This window comes from Adiantum capillus-veneris, chromosome 9 (assembly GCF_014529385.1).
Source record: "Adiantum capillus-veneris isolate H3 chromosome 9, ASM1452938v2, whole genome shotgun sequence".
In the NCBI taxonomy this organism is placed as follows: domain Eukaryota; kingdom Viridiplantae; phylum Streptophyta; class Polypodiopsida; order Polypodiales; family Pteridaceae; genus Adiantum; species Adiantum capillus-veneris.
This window is the reverse complement of record NC_140939.1, coordinates 162,785,497-162,803,980: the sequence shown is the minus strand read 5'-3', so window position 1 is coordinate 162,803,980 and position 18,484 is coordinate 162,785,497. Positions and strand designations below refer to the sequence as shown.

At 40.1% G+C, this 18,484-nt stretch overlaps 1 protein-coding gene across 1 annotated transcript; it reads right to left on the bottom strand.

Annotated features, from left to right (window-relative positions):
* Window positions 1-15,404: 15,404 nt before the first annotated feature.
* Window positions 15,405-17,772, bottom strand: LOC147451502 (uncharacterized). The gene has a single exon (XM_086520393.1). It carries the CDS (start codon window positions 17,722-17,724, stop codon window positions 16,216-16,218), a length of 1,509 nt encoding a protein of 502 aa, XP_086376519.1. The 5' UTR covers window positions 17,725-17,772; the 3' UTR covers window positions 15,405-16,215.
* Between the last annotated feature and the right edge of the window lie 712 nt (window positions 17,773-18,484).

Below are 18,484 nucleotides of genomic sequence, written 5' to 3'. Positions count from 1 at the left end.
CAAATTCAAATTTTCATGCTAGTTTTGACTCAAGGGACTAAGAAAATAGTGAAGGATCAGAATTTTGCAAAGTTTACTCCATGCTTACAGATGTATAAATTGTTGATCTATTTATAGAAATGTGAAGAAGGGTCCAAATGAGGTCCAAATTACACTTTGGAGTGCATAGGAAAGTTGTCCAAGTTCAATAAGTCCAAAATTCAAGTGAAATCCCAAATTTCAAACCATCGATCCACGGTCTAGAAGGATCCATGGCACCACCCGTAACTCATATAAGGATTTTTGAGAGGTTCTGAGCTCATTGTGTAGAGACGATCTAATTCTGCGTAAACAACACCTCCGTCTAATCTCCAAGCCTACATAGCCACACACATGAAGGAAGCCCATGGTCTAAAGTCAAAAATTCAAGCGCTGGACATAGCTCCCTATCTTTAAACAATTGTCATAGCTCAAATCCTACATTAAAAAGAGTGAACAAGAGTGGGCCGTCACTAAAATGGAAGCCAAATTGGCAGTAGCAAAGCAAGTAGTGCAAGTTACCATTTACAAAATTTCTACCAATGAAAGAGGCCAAGGGAGGCATTCAAGAATGTAATGGAACAATCTCAACTAGCCCTCAAAGAGAAAGAGTGATTGAAAGCTCATTTGGTGTCTATTAAAGCTACAACTATAGGAATGACCACAAAGATGGAGACACTCAAGGGCACACAACATGGAAGTAGTATGTTACTCAGTGCGATAAATTATAATAAAGGATAGGCTTGCCCTAAAATGATTGGGGGGGAAAACCCTCCTAGTGAGGGAAACACATGCCTCCGTGGTCCTAATAGTGTCCCCTTGGAAGTGATGCGGTGAACAGGAGCTACCACTCATGCATAGGGAAGTGCCAAGAGACCCTATGTGATATGTCCAGAAAGGAGAGTAATCCCAAAGCTTTGAGAAACACTTTGAACAACATTTGTGAGAAGATTAGTAGGGCTATCCTCTTTTGGAATGTCACAGTTGGGTCTTTTGCATCTTTATTTGGACAAATAGTTTGAGAAGGTTGATGGACTTTTGACTTCTACCCCTGTGGAAAGACCTTTTCATACTCCTCCATACTCTAGATCTGGCTCAAATTGAATGTGCACTATTGTATCAAGATTCTCTTACAAACAATCATGAACCATCTTTGATTGAGGTTGGCGTATGATTGGAATATTAAATTCATTTTGAATGTGATCCTTTGGGCTCAAAGTTTTTTGACAAGCCTTGGAAGAATCCTTCTTCATAGTGGTGAGCCCCAACATCGGAGGACTCATAGCCACTTGATGAAGGTGTTGATCATCAACCTTGACATGATTTGCTTCAACCTTGATTTTGGAAAATTCTCATAATACGCGTGACTCCGAATTGTTCACATGACTTGCCAAGCTGGCATCCCAAAAACACATCTAATATCATAGTGTGCAAGTTTGGAACATCCTGATATCTTTCTCCTCCTTGAATTGTGGGATTGGCTGCTGAGGTTGCTAAAAAGGTTGTGTTTCTAGTTTGGTGCATAATTCTCGTCTTCTTTGACACTATACTAGAGAATCTATAAGAAGTTGTGTTTGTAAACAATTTTGATATCTTTACATATCTTCAAAGTCCCTTTGTAGTTGCAATTTTTGTCTGTTTTTCTCTTGATTGCAAAAAAAAAAAAAAACTATTAATGAGTGATGGTTGTGAGTATAGTTCCCCCTTCCTAGTGGTTTCTTCATGTGATTGATGCTTGCTTCGAGTATGTAGTTGTATGAAGTAAAGAAACATTTGTGTTAGACCCAATTGCATCTTGCCCATCATTTGAAAGCACCTTGTAAATGGATCCATTCTGACCTATGCACTGCTATTCTCCGTTGCAAACTACAAGCAAACTACAAAAAATTATCTAAGTTAGGAGGGATGCCATGTGCCTTGAATAGATTTAGTCCTTACTGATTCTCATAGATGAGTTTGCCATTCCAAGTTTTTTTGTACAAATGATCATAAGAGTTGTAGCTGGCTAAGCTAGTTGCTTCACCAAAAAATCTGTCTCGAAATAATTCTACCTCAACAACCTTGATGCCATGTATTATCCACTTTGTTCTTCTTTTGGAAGCCCTTGACTCCATATTTAATCCTCTAGGAAAATTTCGAATGAATGGAATGAAACAAGTTTCATAGGCATAATGGTAGTGAACCCCTCTTTTAGTCCTCCCAATTGCTAATGCGCTCTGACTCTCAGTGTAGATGATGTTGGCAGTGTCTTGTCCAACACCCAAATAAGCCATAAGGCATCTGAGCCATACACACTCAACCGTAGTTGTGAAGACTACCCTGTACTTAGCCTCACAACTTGAAGTGGCCACAATAGGTTGCTTCTTGCTCAACCAAGATATGCATGAATTGTCAAGCATGAAACAAAAACCACTTGTGGACACTTGTGTGTCAAAACAACCAGCCCAATCTGAGTCCGAAAAATCATGTAAACTAGCGGCAATGATCTCCCCTTGGGATGAAACAACACCAAGATATAAAGTGCTACTCAAGTAGCAAAAAATCCTCTTGACAGCCTTCCAATGCTTAGACCTTGGACTATGCATAAATTTTCTGACTTGTGAGACTGCAAAATGAATATTAGGCCTTGTGTTGCATACATAAAGAAGGCATCCAACATCAGTTTGATAAAGAGTGACATCGGCAAGATCATCAACACCATGAAGAGTCATTTTTAAACCTGTTTCCATGGGCGTAGTAATACGTTTGTAGTCCTCAAGTCCAAACTTACATAGCAATAGCTCTATGTAGCGTGTTTGACACAAGGTAATACCACCATCACACTGCTTAAAATGTATGCCCAAGTAATGATGCAACAACCCCAAATCTATCTTGAAAGTAGCATTCAAATCAACCTTAAATTCAAGAATATGTGTCTCTTTCAGTCCAATGATTAGAAAATCATCAACATAAAGAACGACGCTTAAAAATACATCACCCTGGCACTTTACATACAAAGTGCTTTTTGCTGGATTGTTATGAAAGCCTCGTTTAACCAAATGAGTGTCAGCTTTCTCATACCAAGTAGGAGAAGATTGCTTCAACCCATACAAAGATTTCTTACATTTGCACACTTTATCTTCTTGTCCTTTTATGACCATTCAAGAAAGCAGTAACAATATCTGATTGATGTACATCCCATCCAGAGTGAGCTGCCAATGCACATAGAAAACACATAAAAGTCATACGACAAGTGGGAGAGAAAGTTTCTTCATAGCCTAAGCCTTTCAGATGTGCATAACCTTTTGCAACAAGTTGAGTCTTTTCGCAATCAATCCCACCATCCCGCTTATGTTTATAACTTGTAAACCCACTTTGTACTAATGGCCTTTTTGCCAGGAGGCAAATCACATAAAGTCCATGTGTCATTTTCTATAAGTGCATCATATTTTGATTGCATTGAATCGTGTACATATGCATCAGAATTAGGCTGATCCATAGCATTTTCGAAAACCTCCATAGGCTGTACACTTGCCACATTGGAATTTACATTCAAGTTCTCACCATTGAAAAGAGACAAAAAACTATCATAAATGTCCTGTGAGCTTCCATTACTGTCTCTAGTACATGCCGACAAGGGATAAACAAAATCTTCCACAAACACAACATCTTGTGAAACCAAGATACATTTTATAGTACAACCTGTAACCTTTGCTTTCAATACTGTAACCAACAAAAATACATTTAACAGCCTTATCATCCAATTTTTTGTGTTGCGTTTGTGGCACCAAATCATCAACCAAACAACCAGAAGCGTGCATGTGATCAATAAATGGCTTCTTATCATGCCATGCTTTATAAGGAGTCATAGATTCCAAAGCTTTTGTAGGACACCTACTAAGTACATAAGTAGCACACATGATAGACCCAAGCCAAAACGAATGTGACAAAGCTTGATTTTGACCATACATCATGCCATTTGCGTAAGCGACGAGTTTTTTCTTTCAGCAACACCATTTTGCTTAGGTATATATGGCACTGTACATTGGTGTTTTATCCCACTACTAGCCAAAAATGCATTAAATTCATGAGACTTATACCCCCCCCCCCCCCCCCCCCCCCCCCCCCCATCTGAATGGAGGGTGTCCATAGTGCATTTAGAGACATTTTCATCCATAGCCAAGCATTGTTTGAAGCACATAAACATTTCAGACTTAGCTTTAGGCGGATACACCCATGCATGCCTAGAGTAATCATCAATGAAAGTCACAAAGTAAAGGTAATTGACCAAGGACGGAGTTTGCATAGGCCCACAAACATCACTATGCACAAGTTTCAATCTGCATGTAGCCCTAACTGAAACATCCTTTGGAAACTTTGAACACTGCATCTTACCCAAAATACAAACTTCACAAACATGCTTCATAGGTGCTTCAAAAGGTGGCAAAGAAGCAACCATATTAGATTTTTGCAAACACATCAAACTGGCAAAATTTAGATGCCATAAACGTGCATGCCAAAATTTTGCATCTGAAACAACCTTTGAATCCACAACTACATTTGCCCACACTTGTCATAAAAAGTGATCTTACATAGCCCACAACATAAAATGCCAGATGCAACAATTTAGTCACCAAAATTGAGATCATAAATCCACAAATTTCACAACAAGACGAAGTCTAGCAAGTGCAGATATAAACAATAGGTTCTTTTTTATCTTAGATACATAAAGTGCATCAACAAGTGTAAAATAACTGCCATTCACGGCAGTCAGCACAATCTTTTCAACTCCCTTAACTGGATAAGGGGCATTGTTGACACAAGTGACTCTATTTCCATGAGAGACAGACTGAAGAGAGGTAAACAAGTCACGAGATGAAGTAATGTGCTTTGTAGCACCACGATCAAAGTATCACACATGTGATTCTGTAGACAAAGGGATCATAAGTGCATTCTATACTAAATGTCCACTCTACATCTACATCAATATCACAATCTCCTTTCAAAGAAGATTCTACAATAGTTACACTTGTAGTGGAGGCAGCCTCTTTTGCCTTGAGTTTAGGACTACTTAATCAAGTGATCATTTTCCGTCCAATAATGGCAACACATCTTCTTTTTGCCCTTTTCACCAGAATTCCCAAACGAAGTGCTACCAGTAGAAGCATTAGAAACATGTGATTTTCCACTCACGAAAGAACCATGAGAAGTGGCTACATTGTTGTTACCACTTTTTTTAAAGAAGCAACAAAAGCATGTTCAATTGCAAGTTGATTAGCCATGTTATTTCTTGAAAGTGACTCTTGCAACAGCAATGTGCATATGCATCAAATTTGACAACATCACGATTTCCTTGGGTCATAAGTCTCCAAGTACTAGCAAAATTCTGGTAAGAATCTAGCAATGCAAAAATGACTTTGCTTGCAGAAATGAGTTTCTCATTAATATCCTTGATAGCAACAAGGAAAATGTCCATGTCATCTTCCTCATGCATAATCTTTGACTCTAGCTCTATATGCAACAATGCAATTTTAGCCTCATTGAGACTTGCATAAAGACCAGCCAGAATATCCCAAGTCTGTTTAGCTAATTCAACTCAGCAAATGTGGGGAGTAATAGTGCGCTTCACATATAATGCAATTAATACATGAGCCTGCACATCTCTAACATCTCAACAAGCCTGCTCAGTGATAGGCAAAACAACTCTAGCAGTAGCAATCCTGCCACCAAATCCTGCAACAGAGCCTGTATCCACAAAATCCACACGTACATCAATGCCCTCCACAACTTTCCAAATTCCCTTTGACACAAGAACATGGTGCATCCTTAGCAACAAACATCTTGAACACATTTGTGTTGTTTTCAGCCATGGTGAGTGTCTGCATCTGATGTGAAAGCTTCTCAAAAAGAGGAGAAGAAGCGGGACTAACAAGTGCTATATAGAACAACCCAAAGAAGAATGTAAGGGACCTATTTTGCAGAAAATTGCACTAACAAAAATCGTGCACAAGAGAGGCTGAACTGAGCCCGACTAAAAATTTTGAGCATACCAAGCTCTTCAAGCCCTCTCAAAGTATTTTTTGACATGTTGACGCTCACCAAATCTCACCCAATCAGAGAAAGTGAACAGATGTGTGTTGGTGATGCTAGTGGCTCTGTCTAGGAGGACGTAACCTGCTCTGATACCAACTATTGGAAATAGGGTTGCAGAGAAACATACACATCTTGGAGAAGATGAAGAAGCTCAAGGCAAACAACATAGAGTGGTATTTCTTAGTGCTTAATGGAAGGATAAGTTAGTCCTAGAGCGATTGGCGCATATATAATGCACGGGGAAAAAACCTCCTTGTGAGAGAAAAAATACCCCGATGGTCCTAGGTGTGTTCACACACATCACTACCACATGTATATGGTAACATGTTTTAGCCCAAGTCACATGGACATTGTGCTATCGTATCCATGGTCTTCTAAGAAAAACCAATTGTACTAACTTTCTTGTAGGCAATGCATAAAACTTGTTCAAAGCAATACAATCATTAACTAATAACTTTTTTACAAACAAGCTCCAAATTTTGTGAAGGTCAAAGATTTAGATTCTACTCATCAAGAGATATATGGATCAATAGGGTTTGAAAATGGGATGTGGGCACTACATGAAAGATTCTATTTTAACCAATATTTTTACAGTCATTATCATTATAGACATTATATGTCATATCCTTCTTCAGCACAAAATTTAGTTAGTGTATACTCATTGGCACCCACATCCATTGCTACAAGCATTTGAGCCCATTTAAATGGCTCAATAGGTGTTCTAGGAAAGGAGCTGGGGTATGGTCTCATCTTTGATCTCCATAATGCAATCTTCCCTTTGCAAGATCCCTTGTCCAATGCTCCACACATTCATAGCTCTATCTTTGCACTTAGCCAAAATGGAAACTCGATCTTCTTCAATTGGGGTCTTTGCCACATTCTTATAGGCATGGTCACCAAATTAATGTGCATGATGGATCCCAATTTCTTGAGTTATATGTAAGTTATATTCAAAGTCTTTGATCAACCCATAATATGAGGAGTTCATAGTTCGACTTCATTCCAATTTCCACTATTTCAAACATGTGTTGGTAGTCAACACCATAGAGTTTGAACACTATTCCCTCTAGCAGCCCCAACGGTTGTTCTATGTGTCTATCAACAAGCTAGAGTTTCATTCATGTTTTTCTTTATCACAGGCATTTTCCACGATTCACTACTTATTTCGTTGTAATGGCTATACTAGACTCACTATTTCGATTTCCTTTATCTATTTTGTAGTAAGACCATTGATTCCATTTTCTCAAAGCTCTTCTTGAGATCTTTCATCAAATGGGGTCTTATATTCAACAAGTCACTCAATGTGAGAGTGCATCAAACTTGTGTCGCCAAGATTGAGAGCAGATTCCCAACATCCCATGTTTCTTTGTCCATGCTTAATTTTTTGGTTTGCATACTCAAAATCTCTCTTTATTTTCCCCTAAGAATGATGGTAGGGTTTTCAAGGTGTTGGATTTTGTGGCTTCGAACTTTATCGCCATATACAGATTGCATCTAAGCTAGGAATAGTTCATTCGAACAACTTAGAGTAAATCCTTATCAATGGCTCGAATGTTATTGGGTAGTCATGAGAGATGATGCAACATTGATGACTATACACATCATAACAATGTTAGTACACGAGGAGTCGGCCTGTTCTGAGCATGGAGACTATGTCAACTTGTCAAGCATGATGGAATGGCCTATCCTCAATGACTAATGAGCTAACAAACAAGACCAACAGGCATGCACTCTCCACTACACTGGCACTTTACTAGATTGGGTGTTTTGATGACCAAATGAGCTCAAAATGCAATGGAACAAAAGGGAAGTGATATAATACTCTAATCTAACATGTTGGACCTGAAAAAATATCAATCTGAGTGTGTGCAACTTATTGTTCAACAAATTTTCATTAGCTTAGGAATACCCTTCTCCTACCAAAAATTAATGAAAAATCATGATTTGAATTACTTGCACGGTTGGTTTAAGCCATAGACACGTCGTCTCTAACACCACAAATCATGTAATGAAAGCAATTAAAGTGAAGAGCGAGATTACCACTGTGTACTCAAATTTGCAAATGGATGCAATAAATTTGATTAAAATTCTGATAAAAACTAACTATACAATATGTTGCTTAGCTTAAACGACAATCTCTAAAAATGAGTTAAAATTGACTGTTTTTTACCAAAGGCTTCTAAAAACGTTACAAATTGGCAAATGGATGCAATACATCTAATTAAAATTCTCGATAGAAACTAACTATACAGTATGTTGCTTAGCTTAAATGACGACCTCTAAAAATGAGTCAAAATTGACTTTTTTTAACCTAAGGCTTCTAGAAACATTACAATTTTAAGGTCACACAGCCTTAATAATAATTTAGTTAACACTATTCTACACATATAGGCTGTGAATCCACTACAACTTGGAACTCTTATTGAGCCTAGGTAGTTTCAATATACAATCCCACCTTGTGGAAAATATAATGATGTTTTACAACTCCCTTCACTTTGTAATCCTTTCATTGGATGGTCAATTAATCACCACCTCTCTCTTTATCAATCACTCTTTGATTAATTGTCTTGGTAGCCATGAATGGTAGCTGTTCTTAAGCCTTTTCTCATATTGACTGTAATGGTTTTAAAGAATAGTATTTTTGCTCACACTTATTAGCATTGCGCAATTTCCATAAACATCAATTGAGTAAAAGCCGTCACGCAAAGCCACGCACATGACGGGCGTCCCTGGATGCCGTGGATCAAATAAATCCTCAAGGAATGGTTCTAAGATGTACTCTTTGTCATCTACCAATCTTTCTAGAATACATTCCTCTTTGGCTGAACTTTCATTTTGTGCTGCACATGCGCCTTCCCTTGTGGATACCTTCGGAGAAAAACATCTCAAGATGCTGCAAATAACGTTCCCAACATAGGCCCCAAAGGCAAAAGCACTTCAAAACGCTCATTAAAAAGGCAGCACTTTCAGACAAAATTCGCAGCACGTCTACTCAGAAGCATTTCAAAATCCTTCGCCCTCCCATCTAGAGCATTCCAAAATGTAGAGCAAATTGTGGGGCCGTCTCAGAACGCTTCGAAAAGGTCGATGGCAAGGAAGGGGTTGTCACTAAATGACACCTCCCAAGGGAGGTGGGATCAATGGCCCACAATAGGCGTCGCGAGGCGGGTGCAACCCGGGCCGTCCGATCGACATTTGAACTAGGTGTGAACTAAGAGTGAACTCGGAGATATGTGCACCACACCAAATTTGGTGTGAACTCGGTGTGAACTGGGGAGGGCCTGCACACCACACCAAATTTGGTGTGAACTCAGTGCGAACTCGGTGTGAACTAGGTGTAAACTTGTCCAAGATGCCGTGATCTATAAACTTATCCCACACACACCTTTCAACGAGCGCGCGTTAGCCTAGTGGTTAGAGTCAATCCCGTGGGGGAGAGGGTATGGGTTCAAGTCCCAAATCCGAGAATGTGGGAATCTTTTGCATTCTGTAGGCAATCCAATGGTCACGATCAACCGGTGATCGTGAGCCATTGATCCCACCTCCCAAATGGAGGTGTCAATTGGTAACGAGGCAAGGATACCCCCTTTCTCCTAAGCGTTTATTAAAATGCATGGAAAAATGGATCCTCGGCCTCGGTTTCGTTTCAAAAGCATGTGACGAGTGTTGCTGCTGGAAGTCCATCTACCGCTGTGATCATTTGCCCGCCGGAATCATCTGCCCTAGCGCAACCACTACCTAGAATTTTAAAACACTGGCATTTTGGTCTGCTTCATTGGTGGCTCCACCTGCATAGCTATGGTGCGTGCTGCCAACTTCACCAGCATTTTAGAATGCTCCAAAAACACCACCAAGATGATCCACAAAGCCACTTCTCCATCGCCATCTTCTTCAGCACATGCGGTTTCTCCCACCAATTGCTGATACCATGTCAAAGTTCATGATGTGGAAGTGTAGAACAATGGACAGAATAAGAGAGAGAGAGAGAGAGAGAGAGAGAGAGAGAGAGAGAGAGAGAGAGAGAGAGAGAGAGAGTTGCTGAACCAACTGACTAGGCAATGAATTATATAATTATATACTAACCTGGGGACCTTATCACAAGAAGTTTTGGACAAATTCTCACAATAATTCCCACATTGTGACTTACCTCAACATCATGAGCTTCTGTGAGGGAGGCACTGCATGCCTAGCTAGGTACGATTGGGGGTAGGGGACCGCCAGCCTGGGGGGGGGGGGGGGGGCGGCGGCGGTCCCCTGCCCCCAATCGTACCTAGCTAGGTATGCGGTGCCTCTCGAGCAGAAGCTCATGATGTTATTCATTGTATGAAAAACACTGGAAAAAATGCGAGAGAGAGAGAGAGAGAGAAACAACATTTATTTCAAGAATGATTCCATATGCATTTTTTAAACCTTCGCTTGATGGACCAAAATATAAAGAAGTTCAAGGGAACGTTTATTTTATCATCTTGTTGTGTATGCTTGTTAAAACATCTTAGTTTGTACATTTTTCCCAAGCAAGGACAAGCTATTGAAAATTGTCAAGTAAAACCTAAAAAACACATAGAGTAGGAACACTTTTAAAAATGAGCTGAATCCAATGGACAGAAAGGAGTAACAAAATTAATGTGAACCATCGCATCGATCAATGTCATCGTTGATGATGATGAGCTTCATTGGCCTAAGCCATTAGCATACAAACAATGTCAAATTCCCAAATAACTAAAGCATTGCCCCAAGTAGATGAATGGCAAGAGAACTTGGGTGACATTGACTCATCTTCACAAAGAACCATTTTGAGCAAGCGTAGCCGCTTGGGGATCCACTAGTAGTACTAGGAAGACGTCACCTGCGTGCACCAAAACTGCCATTTTACCCCCTATGTACGGTACCCTCCTTTGTAAAATCTACCTTTTTGGCCTCATCAACCCCCCTATTGTACACTCATGTGACACCATAGGGTAATCCTTAGTAAAGACCCCAGGGCCTAGCCTTCCATTTTTGTCAAGGTAGATGTAGAAGTTAAAGATATAGATAGGTAAAGAAAGGAAGGAAAAAGAAAAATCAAAATTGTCAAAAGTAGCAATAATAGCTGCATATCATATAACAATTAGTCGAAGAGGCCCACTAAAGGTGGAAGAAGTCAATTTCCAAGACGGGGGATCCAACAAGATTGTAGGATTATCAAAATGAAAGAGTCTCTTATGATAATAGAGGTTGCTCAAACTCTAAAGATTATGATTTTTTTGAGAGATGCAAGACGCCAAACGATTGAAAAACACAAAGAAAAAATGCAATTGGTACATCAAAAGAAGGCATATGCCACTTTCTTATTAAATGGCTAAAATATAGTGCTCTCAATCCCATTTAGATAATGTCTAATATTTTCAACAAGGTCTAACATTTAGACCTTGTTGTATATAAACATTTCCCATGTCTTCAATAATCACCGGTGTCAATCAACTTCACATAGAAACACAGCCTTAAAAAGGAAGCCCAGCAAATGAAATAACTACAGCAAGGTGTTTCTCAAATAAGCCAAACTATTTGGTGTTCTTTGCACAAGACTGTACTGTTGCTAATGTTCAAGGGGTTATGCAACTATTTGCTAATGTTCAAGGGGTTATGCAAGAAACTCTTGTTTTCCGACTTTCTAAAGCAACTTGTGAAGATTGTTTCCATCAACAAGCAAACTCGGCTTCCAAAAATTCCTTGATCTGTGATTTGTTGCTTAGTTTAATCCCAATTCTTGCGCTAATATAATTTGAGAATACAGAAGCTGGTAGGATATTTACTCTTTGCCTCAGACGAACCTTCAAATAAAGGCCTTAGAAAAGAGGCTAACTCTGATAATTAGGTTGCAATTGCTTCACTTGTGGCAAAGATTGAATAAGAGTTAAATCATGTGCTCTTGAAAGCACTGCCAAGCCCCTTATATGAGCAACAATTTTGACAAGGAAAGAATAATTTCTTGCTTAAAGGTCTACTTGAGAGAGTGAGAGAAAGAGTTTGTTCACTTCATGCAGAAGGCCTAAAAGACCTATGAGAGCAAAAAAATCCATGGTCATATGATCCAATTTTGTAGTGCCAAAAGACTAAGGTAAGAAAACCTTGATCTCCTCATGGTTGTTCCATTATGACATTAATCTCCTCTGTGAAGAACTTGGTAGGAGCTTCCCTAAGGTTCTTAACAAGGATCTACGAGAGGGGAGAGGGTGTTGAGATCTACTATTCTGTGTAGCTCTTTCTAGGAGAGCCCAATATATTGAAAAGTATGAGTCTTAAAGGGTTCTAATATGGAAGAAATGTGTCTCCTTCTCATGTGGCATTGGGGCCTTGCACTAGATCATCTTGTAGATCTTACTAATTTGCACTCTGTCACTCGCTCAAACAGATCGATTATGATGGTCTAGACTATGTCCCTTGATCTGTATCCTAAACAACAACGTTCAACATATCAAATAACCATAGCTTAGAGTGGGGCTCTTGGAATTGTACAACTAGCACATCCACATTAAGGTTGCAAGGGTTGTATTTTCTTGTGTTAGTCTCACAACCACTGCGTCTCTCATAAAGAAAGAAGGGTCTGTAAAGATTACTTCCAAATAATTGTAGGACTCTACATACTCCACGTGTTCCTAGCCGTATATACCACTTTGTGACCATATATACTGGTGCTTATACCCTCACCTGTTTCCATTGTGTTACGATGTTAAATGTCATCACATTGATCTTGCCAAGGTTTACTGCAACTTTCTCATGCATCCATCTATCTCTTTAACCCCTCTTGCAAGTCACCAATGAGGGAAATATCCTCTGCATAAGCAACAAGGGAATGCAAATGCTTGATAAATGTACAACTTTATTTCCCTCTCAATCAGCATAGTCTGATACCTCATCAATGAGGATACAACAATATTTTTCCACTTCACTCCCTTAACGACGTGAACTATCTTTGAAAGGCCATTTAGTGTACACTCGGAACCAAGCCAAACAATCCATTTTGTTGGCTCAAAAGCCTCAAACCGACAATGGATTTAACTTCCAACCTCCTCAATGCATGCCTCAATGATAGCTCAAAAGTGAAAATAAAAAACAACCAAGCTCATGCTCAAGCTTGGCCGTCGGCCTACCAAGATCATCTGGTAGTCATAGAAGTTTTAGCCTTCAATATCAACACAATAGTATTAGAGTCGGGTCTCTTATTGCGCTAGTGATTTTAGGTGAATTTAAGTTTAAATGTATTCATTTAGGTGTCCCACTAACTTTTTGAACTGGAATTATTTAGTCCATATTAAATGAGTTTCACCCATCTTTTTCAACATGATATCCTTCCTTCGAGTATTATCCAAAGAACAAACTTTGCTTGGTCAGTGTCACAAAAGCAAAGCTAATAATGGATGTATAACAAGTTCAATAAGACTTGGGATAAAAACTAAAATATGCCAAAAGTAGCTTGATCTTAAAATTATTCACAAGGAAGGGCTCATTTTGCTAGGAAGAACTTGGATTAGATTGTTTTTGAAAATAAATACATAGAATCTTAATGTGGTACTTCACTTGGTCTGCATAGGCAACGTTACCTTTGCAATCACATCTAACATTGTAAATGTTGATTTGATACTTCTGTTATCATGAATTACATTGTATAGAGGATTTTGAGAACCTAGAAAGATAGCTATTGGTGATAGAATAAGCCAAAAAAAGTTAGGCAAACATAAATTCTAGATTTTGAGGCTTACAATCATCGACGACTTCATGGTGGACAGGTTGTTTAGGACCACAAGGGAACAAAGGTAACACAACATGACATATAAGCATACAAAAAGTGGTTAGCAATGCTTGAAAGCCTCAAAGCATGTATGTGGGGGGATACAAGCTCTTTGAGAAGTTCCTAAAAGAGTGTGGTCAGATTGTATGAGAAAAAAAAAATAGAGAAGGTACAACATGAGCCAAATCCAATGGAAGTAAAGGACTAGCCAAAATTGTGTGAACCTTCGCATCGATTCGTGTCATTTGTTGATGATGATGATGAGCTTGAGTCCTTTGAGACAAGCAACTGGAAACTCTCAAATTACTCCAGCATTGTCCCAAGTAGATAAATGGCAAGAGAAATTTGGTGGCATTGACTCATCTTCACAAGTAACAATTTTAAGCAAGCCTGACACTTTCTTATCATTTGGCTAAAATATAGTGCATCCAGTCTCATTCAGGCGATGTCTAATATTATCGATGAGGAAGACCTGCAAGAATCTTTGCTATGTTGTCTAGAACACAGCCTGAAAACAGAGCCCATCAAATGCAACAACAAGAATACGGTGGTCTAGCTTACACGTGCAACTTAAAAACCTTTGATAGTTGCTGCTACAAACAAGCAAATGAATTGATTTGCAGCAATTCCCTACACTACTGCTTAGCTAAACCCAAATACTCTTGAGATATAATTTGAGAAAACACTTGTTCCATCATTTTCACCAAACAAAACAAAAAAAAGAGAGCACATTTTTTTCATCAGCCCTATTCTTTCCATTTATTTGATTTATCGTGATGAAGGATAGAACTAGAGACCACCACACCAGCCTTCATTGGTAAGCTTAGGTTTCTTGATATAGTAAATTGCATGCAATAAGCCACAGCACTCTCAACATGAAATTACAGCTCCTTATGTCTTTGCTAAGCAAGATTAACCCCTGTAACACACGGGAAGGCCTGTATTCCATGCCTCTCTTCTCATTGAGGTGGTGTGATTATCAACACAGAAACTTAAAATGCACTCTTTGTGGCATATTGTCGCATGTGGCATAAAATACTTCAGATTGGCGGCTTCACATGCCACCTGAAAGGTCCTCAAATGCTAACGAGCAGGCAGCCCCATGGTCCTCTTGCATAGAAGCACAAATGCCAAGTTGCAAGGAAAGCCATATAGATTTTGCAAAGCATGTGACTCCGACACAATATGGCAGCGGCACAGATCAGTCGCCCAGCTCAAAAGCCGTTGCTCTGTTTGATTCACTAGAATCTCAAACAGCTATAGAAGCAATGCCACATTTCAACAGCTTTTCATTGATTACTTTAAGAGTCATCGAAATATGGTATGGTAAGATTATTCCAAAGCACAAGCAAATAGATGGACAATCTCTCCAATGACTGCTTACCACATGTATCATTGCCCTGGGATGAAAACAAATAATCAATCACAATTGATGCAGTGAAGCTCCACAAGAAAGACTTTATAGGGGCCCTGAAAAACATTGTTGAATGATTGAAAGCACATTGAATGATTGAAAGCACATAGCAGGCACAAGAGCATCACCAAGTGTGAAACGTACTTTCGACTTCTTTCATCAGAGTTATGAAACAGAAGAAAAGATTTCCATGGCCATAATACAAGCTAAGAGCTTCCCTGTGTAGATTCGGGTATGCTTTGGGCCAACAGGATTGTCAAAACAAAATCTTAAGCAAGTTAGGTAGCAAAGATATCTAGCATCCTGAAAAACCAAGAAACTTGCATCACTATGCCAATGTGACACAAGCCTTTAAAAAAAGACCTCGCTCAATCTCCTGTTGCTTAGACAGTGCGGATGATAAAATTTTCACAATAGACTGATGGGCAAAACTAGCCAGCCAGAAGAAGAGGTCATCATGTCGCTGAGTGTGTTCAATTAACCCTCAACCAGCATGAAAAATGATGAGGAAGTTGACTCACCAGATTCGAATCATCACAAAAGACATAACAAGAAAGCTTTTTGAAACCATGTTTGGTTCATATGAGTAGATAATATCCCCTTCGGAATCACAAATTCTCCAGCTATGGTGCACATTTCTCATTCTTGTGCATCTTCAACATGCACACCGCTGGAAGCAGCTTGCAACCAATACTCTTTGAATTGGTGTAATGGTATCCTGGAGAAACAATTGGCACATTCTTGCAGGCGCAATAGCTCAAGCAGAGGCAAGCTTCCCTTTCCAAAACATCTCCATCATTCAATTGCTCTGATAAATGCACATACAGGCTTTAAGCTAGCTGTGGTTGATACTCCTTTCTGCATATGAAAAAATTGAGCCAAGCCAAAAAGCAATTCTTCCTTGCAACGTCCTTGCGGAAGCTGTGAAGATCCCATAGTACAACTAAAAAAATGGCACAATGTCTGCTGATTGCTCCATCAATTTTAGTGTGACATCAACCTTTTGCTTGCCATACACACGCACACACTCATCCAAAGCCAAAGGCACGAGCCTATCAATGAATGGAAACACATGCTCTTTATCTTTTTCAGCTACAGTAGCAAGAATAGTGGTGAACGACAATGTCCGTAGCATGCCAGGTACCGTGGCCTTCATGGCCTCCACTAGCTCCAAAGCATTCACATTTACAAAATCAGAAGGTGGGCTAAACCCACTAGTGTATCCACTCACAAGCCATTTTCCAAGAAAAGCAGAGGAGTAGCCTCCTATGATCCACTGCTTTTCAAGCCTTGTCAAGTTGCTCAAGGAGCTTAACTTTTCCAGTAGATTGTCGTAGACATTCGACAGTTCTATGCATGCGATAGACTTTTCAATTTGTGGCCGTAAAATGGACGTAGCCGCAGCTTGTACTGCATCTCCTGCCTTTTCATAAAGCTCTAAGTAGCGCTCACTATACTCCTTAAGCTCCAGCTGAACAGATCGCTCTGCCATGCATCTCTTGCATTGGCACCGAAAGCCATACCCCATCGCAGCTAAGTTATCCTCTCTCTTCTTGAGAGGAGACATGGAGTCAGTGTAGGATATGGTGATCTCCTCATTTTCTTGAATGTTGCATGAAGCAATGATAAACATGGCTTCGCCAACGACAAGCCTGCTAGAGTTTGGGCTACAACTATGGTTAATGAAGGAAGGCAAGAGCCATAAGCCTGTCAGTCGAATATCCGGCCGTGCATGCTCAGCAGGAAGCTCCCCTTCAAAAGAGTTCACATTCATGATGTGCACTATGCGCTTTTCATCGAAGTCAAGATTTTCTGGGGGATCACTATCTGTGTACGATGCAGCATTGGGGTCGAAAAGCTTGACATTCGGCACCTCCATATCATCATGGTAATCATATCCCGCCAGAGAATAGAACTGGCGAAGAGCCTTGGGGGATTGCTGTACCTTCTCTGCTATCTTCGTAAAGAGCTCAATGCTATGTGTGTCATTGTAGGAAGCGGCGAATGCATTGCTGATGATGAGGATGTCGCCCACCTCAACATTCCGCGATGCAAACAGGCCACGCCCTCGCCCATCTGGTGTTCGCTCAATGGAGACAGGCCCAACATAGTCTGGGCAAGAGGGGGCCTCCTGCCAATTGCAGCCATTCTTGAGATAGTCGGAGAGGTCGACAAGAGAGCCCAGCGATGGAGAAAAACTGGAGACCAGTGATGCTAACGAAGAGGAGAAAGGAGGAGGAGGGGAGCAGGATGAATAGCACCTGCACGCAAGCTTCCTGCGTGCATTTCCTCCCTCTGGGTCACGGAGAAGGCGTGAAATCGTAGGTGGACTGTTGAAGAGGAGAGTGGTGGTTACGACCGCCAGCTCCTGCTTGCAAGTGACGAAGCCCCTGCTTCCGATGCAGAGGCCAAAGCCCCTGGTCAGGACCCCTGAGCCTCGCAGGAGCAGCATAGGTTCGAACGCGACCAATTGTTGTTGACGTTACGCCCCAGCCTCGTGAGTCGGAGAAAAATGCATTTTTCCTAACCCAAGAAAATAAGCGAAAACATGAAATTCTTAGGGTAAAAAATTTGAAGCTTTTGCCGGTAATTACACTAAAACTTGTGACAATTTACCCGATTTTCTTCAAAGCAAGCTGAAAATCTATCCGGGATTTTAGGATTTCAGTCGGTTAAAATACATTGGACCCGGGATTTTCCCTAATATTGCTCGTGACACCCCCTTGTCAAGTAGGATCAATGGTCCGTGTTAATTTTGGGTAGCGGGGTTGGTTTTGCGTCGTTCGAAGGCAGAGTAATCCCTAAGTGATCACCATGTGTTCATAATTAAATTAACCCCATGCATTTTCTCGTTTTCATGGTTTCTGACTTTGTAGGAATCTTTAGGAATACGAAGTCACCTTCTGCAAAGGTAACGTTTCTTCGTCCCTTATCAGCATAAGTCTTAGCACGAGCCTCTGCACTACAAATGCTTTCCTTTGCTGCCTTCATCATATCATTTATATCTTCAAGGAAATCCTTGATAGATTGAATCTTTTCATTTTCTAAGCCTACAACCATAAGAGATCTTGGATGAAAACCATACATCAACATGAATGGTGTAAATATAGTTGCTACATGTTTGGAACTATTATAAGCAAATTTCAAAATGGGTAGGTATTCTTCCCAGTTAGATTGCTTCTTACTTACATAAGAACGCAACATGTCCTCTA

Coding starts and splice junctions, on each gene's coding strand:
- LOC147451502 (XM_086520393.1), bottom strand. CDS start 17,724: ATGCTGCTCCTGCGAGGCTCAGGGGTCCTGACCAGGGGCTTTGGCCTC.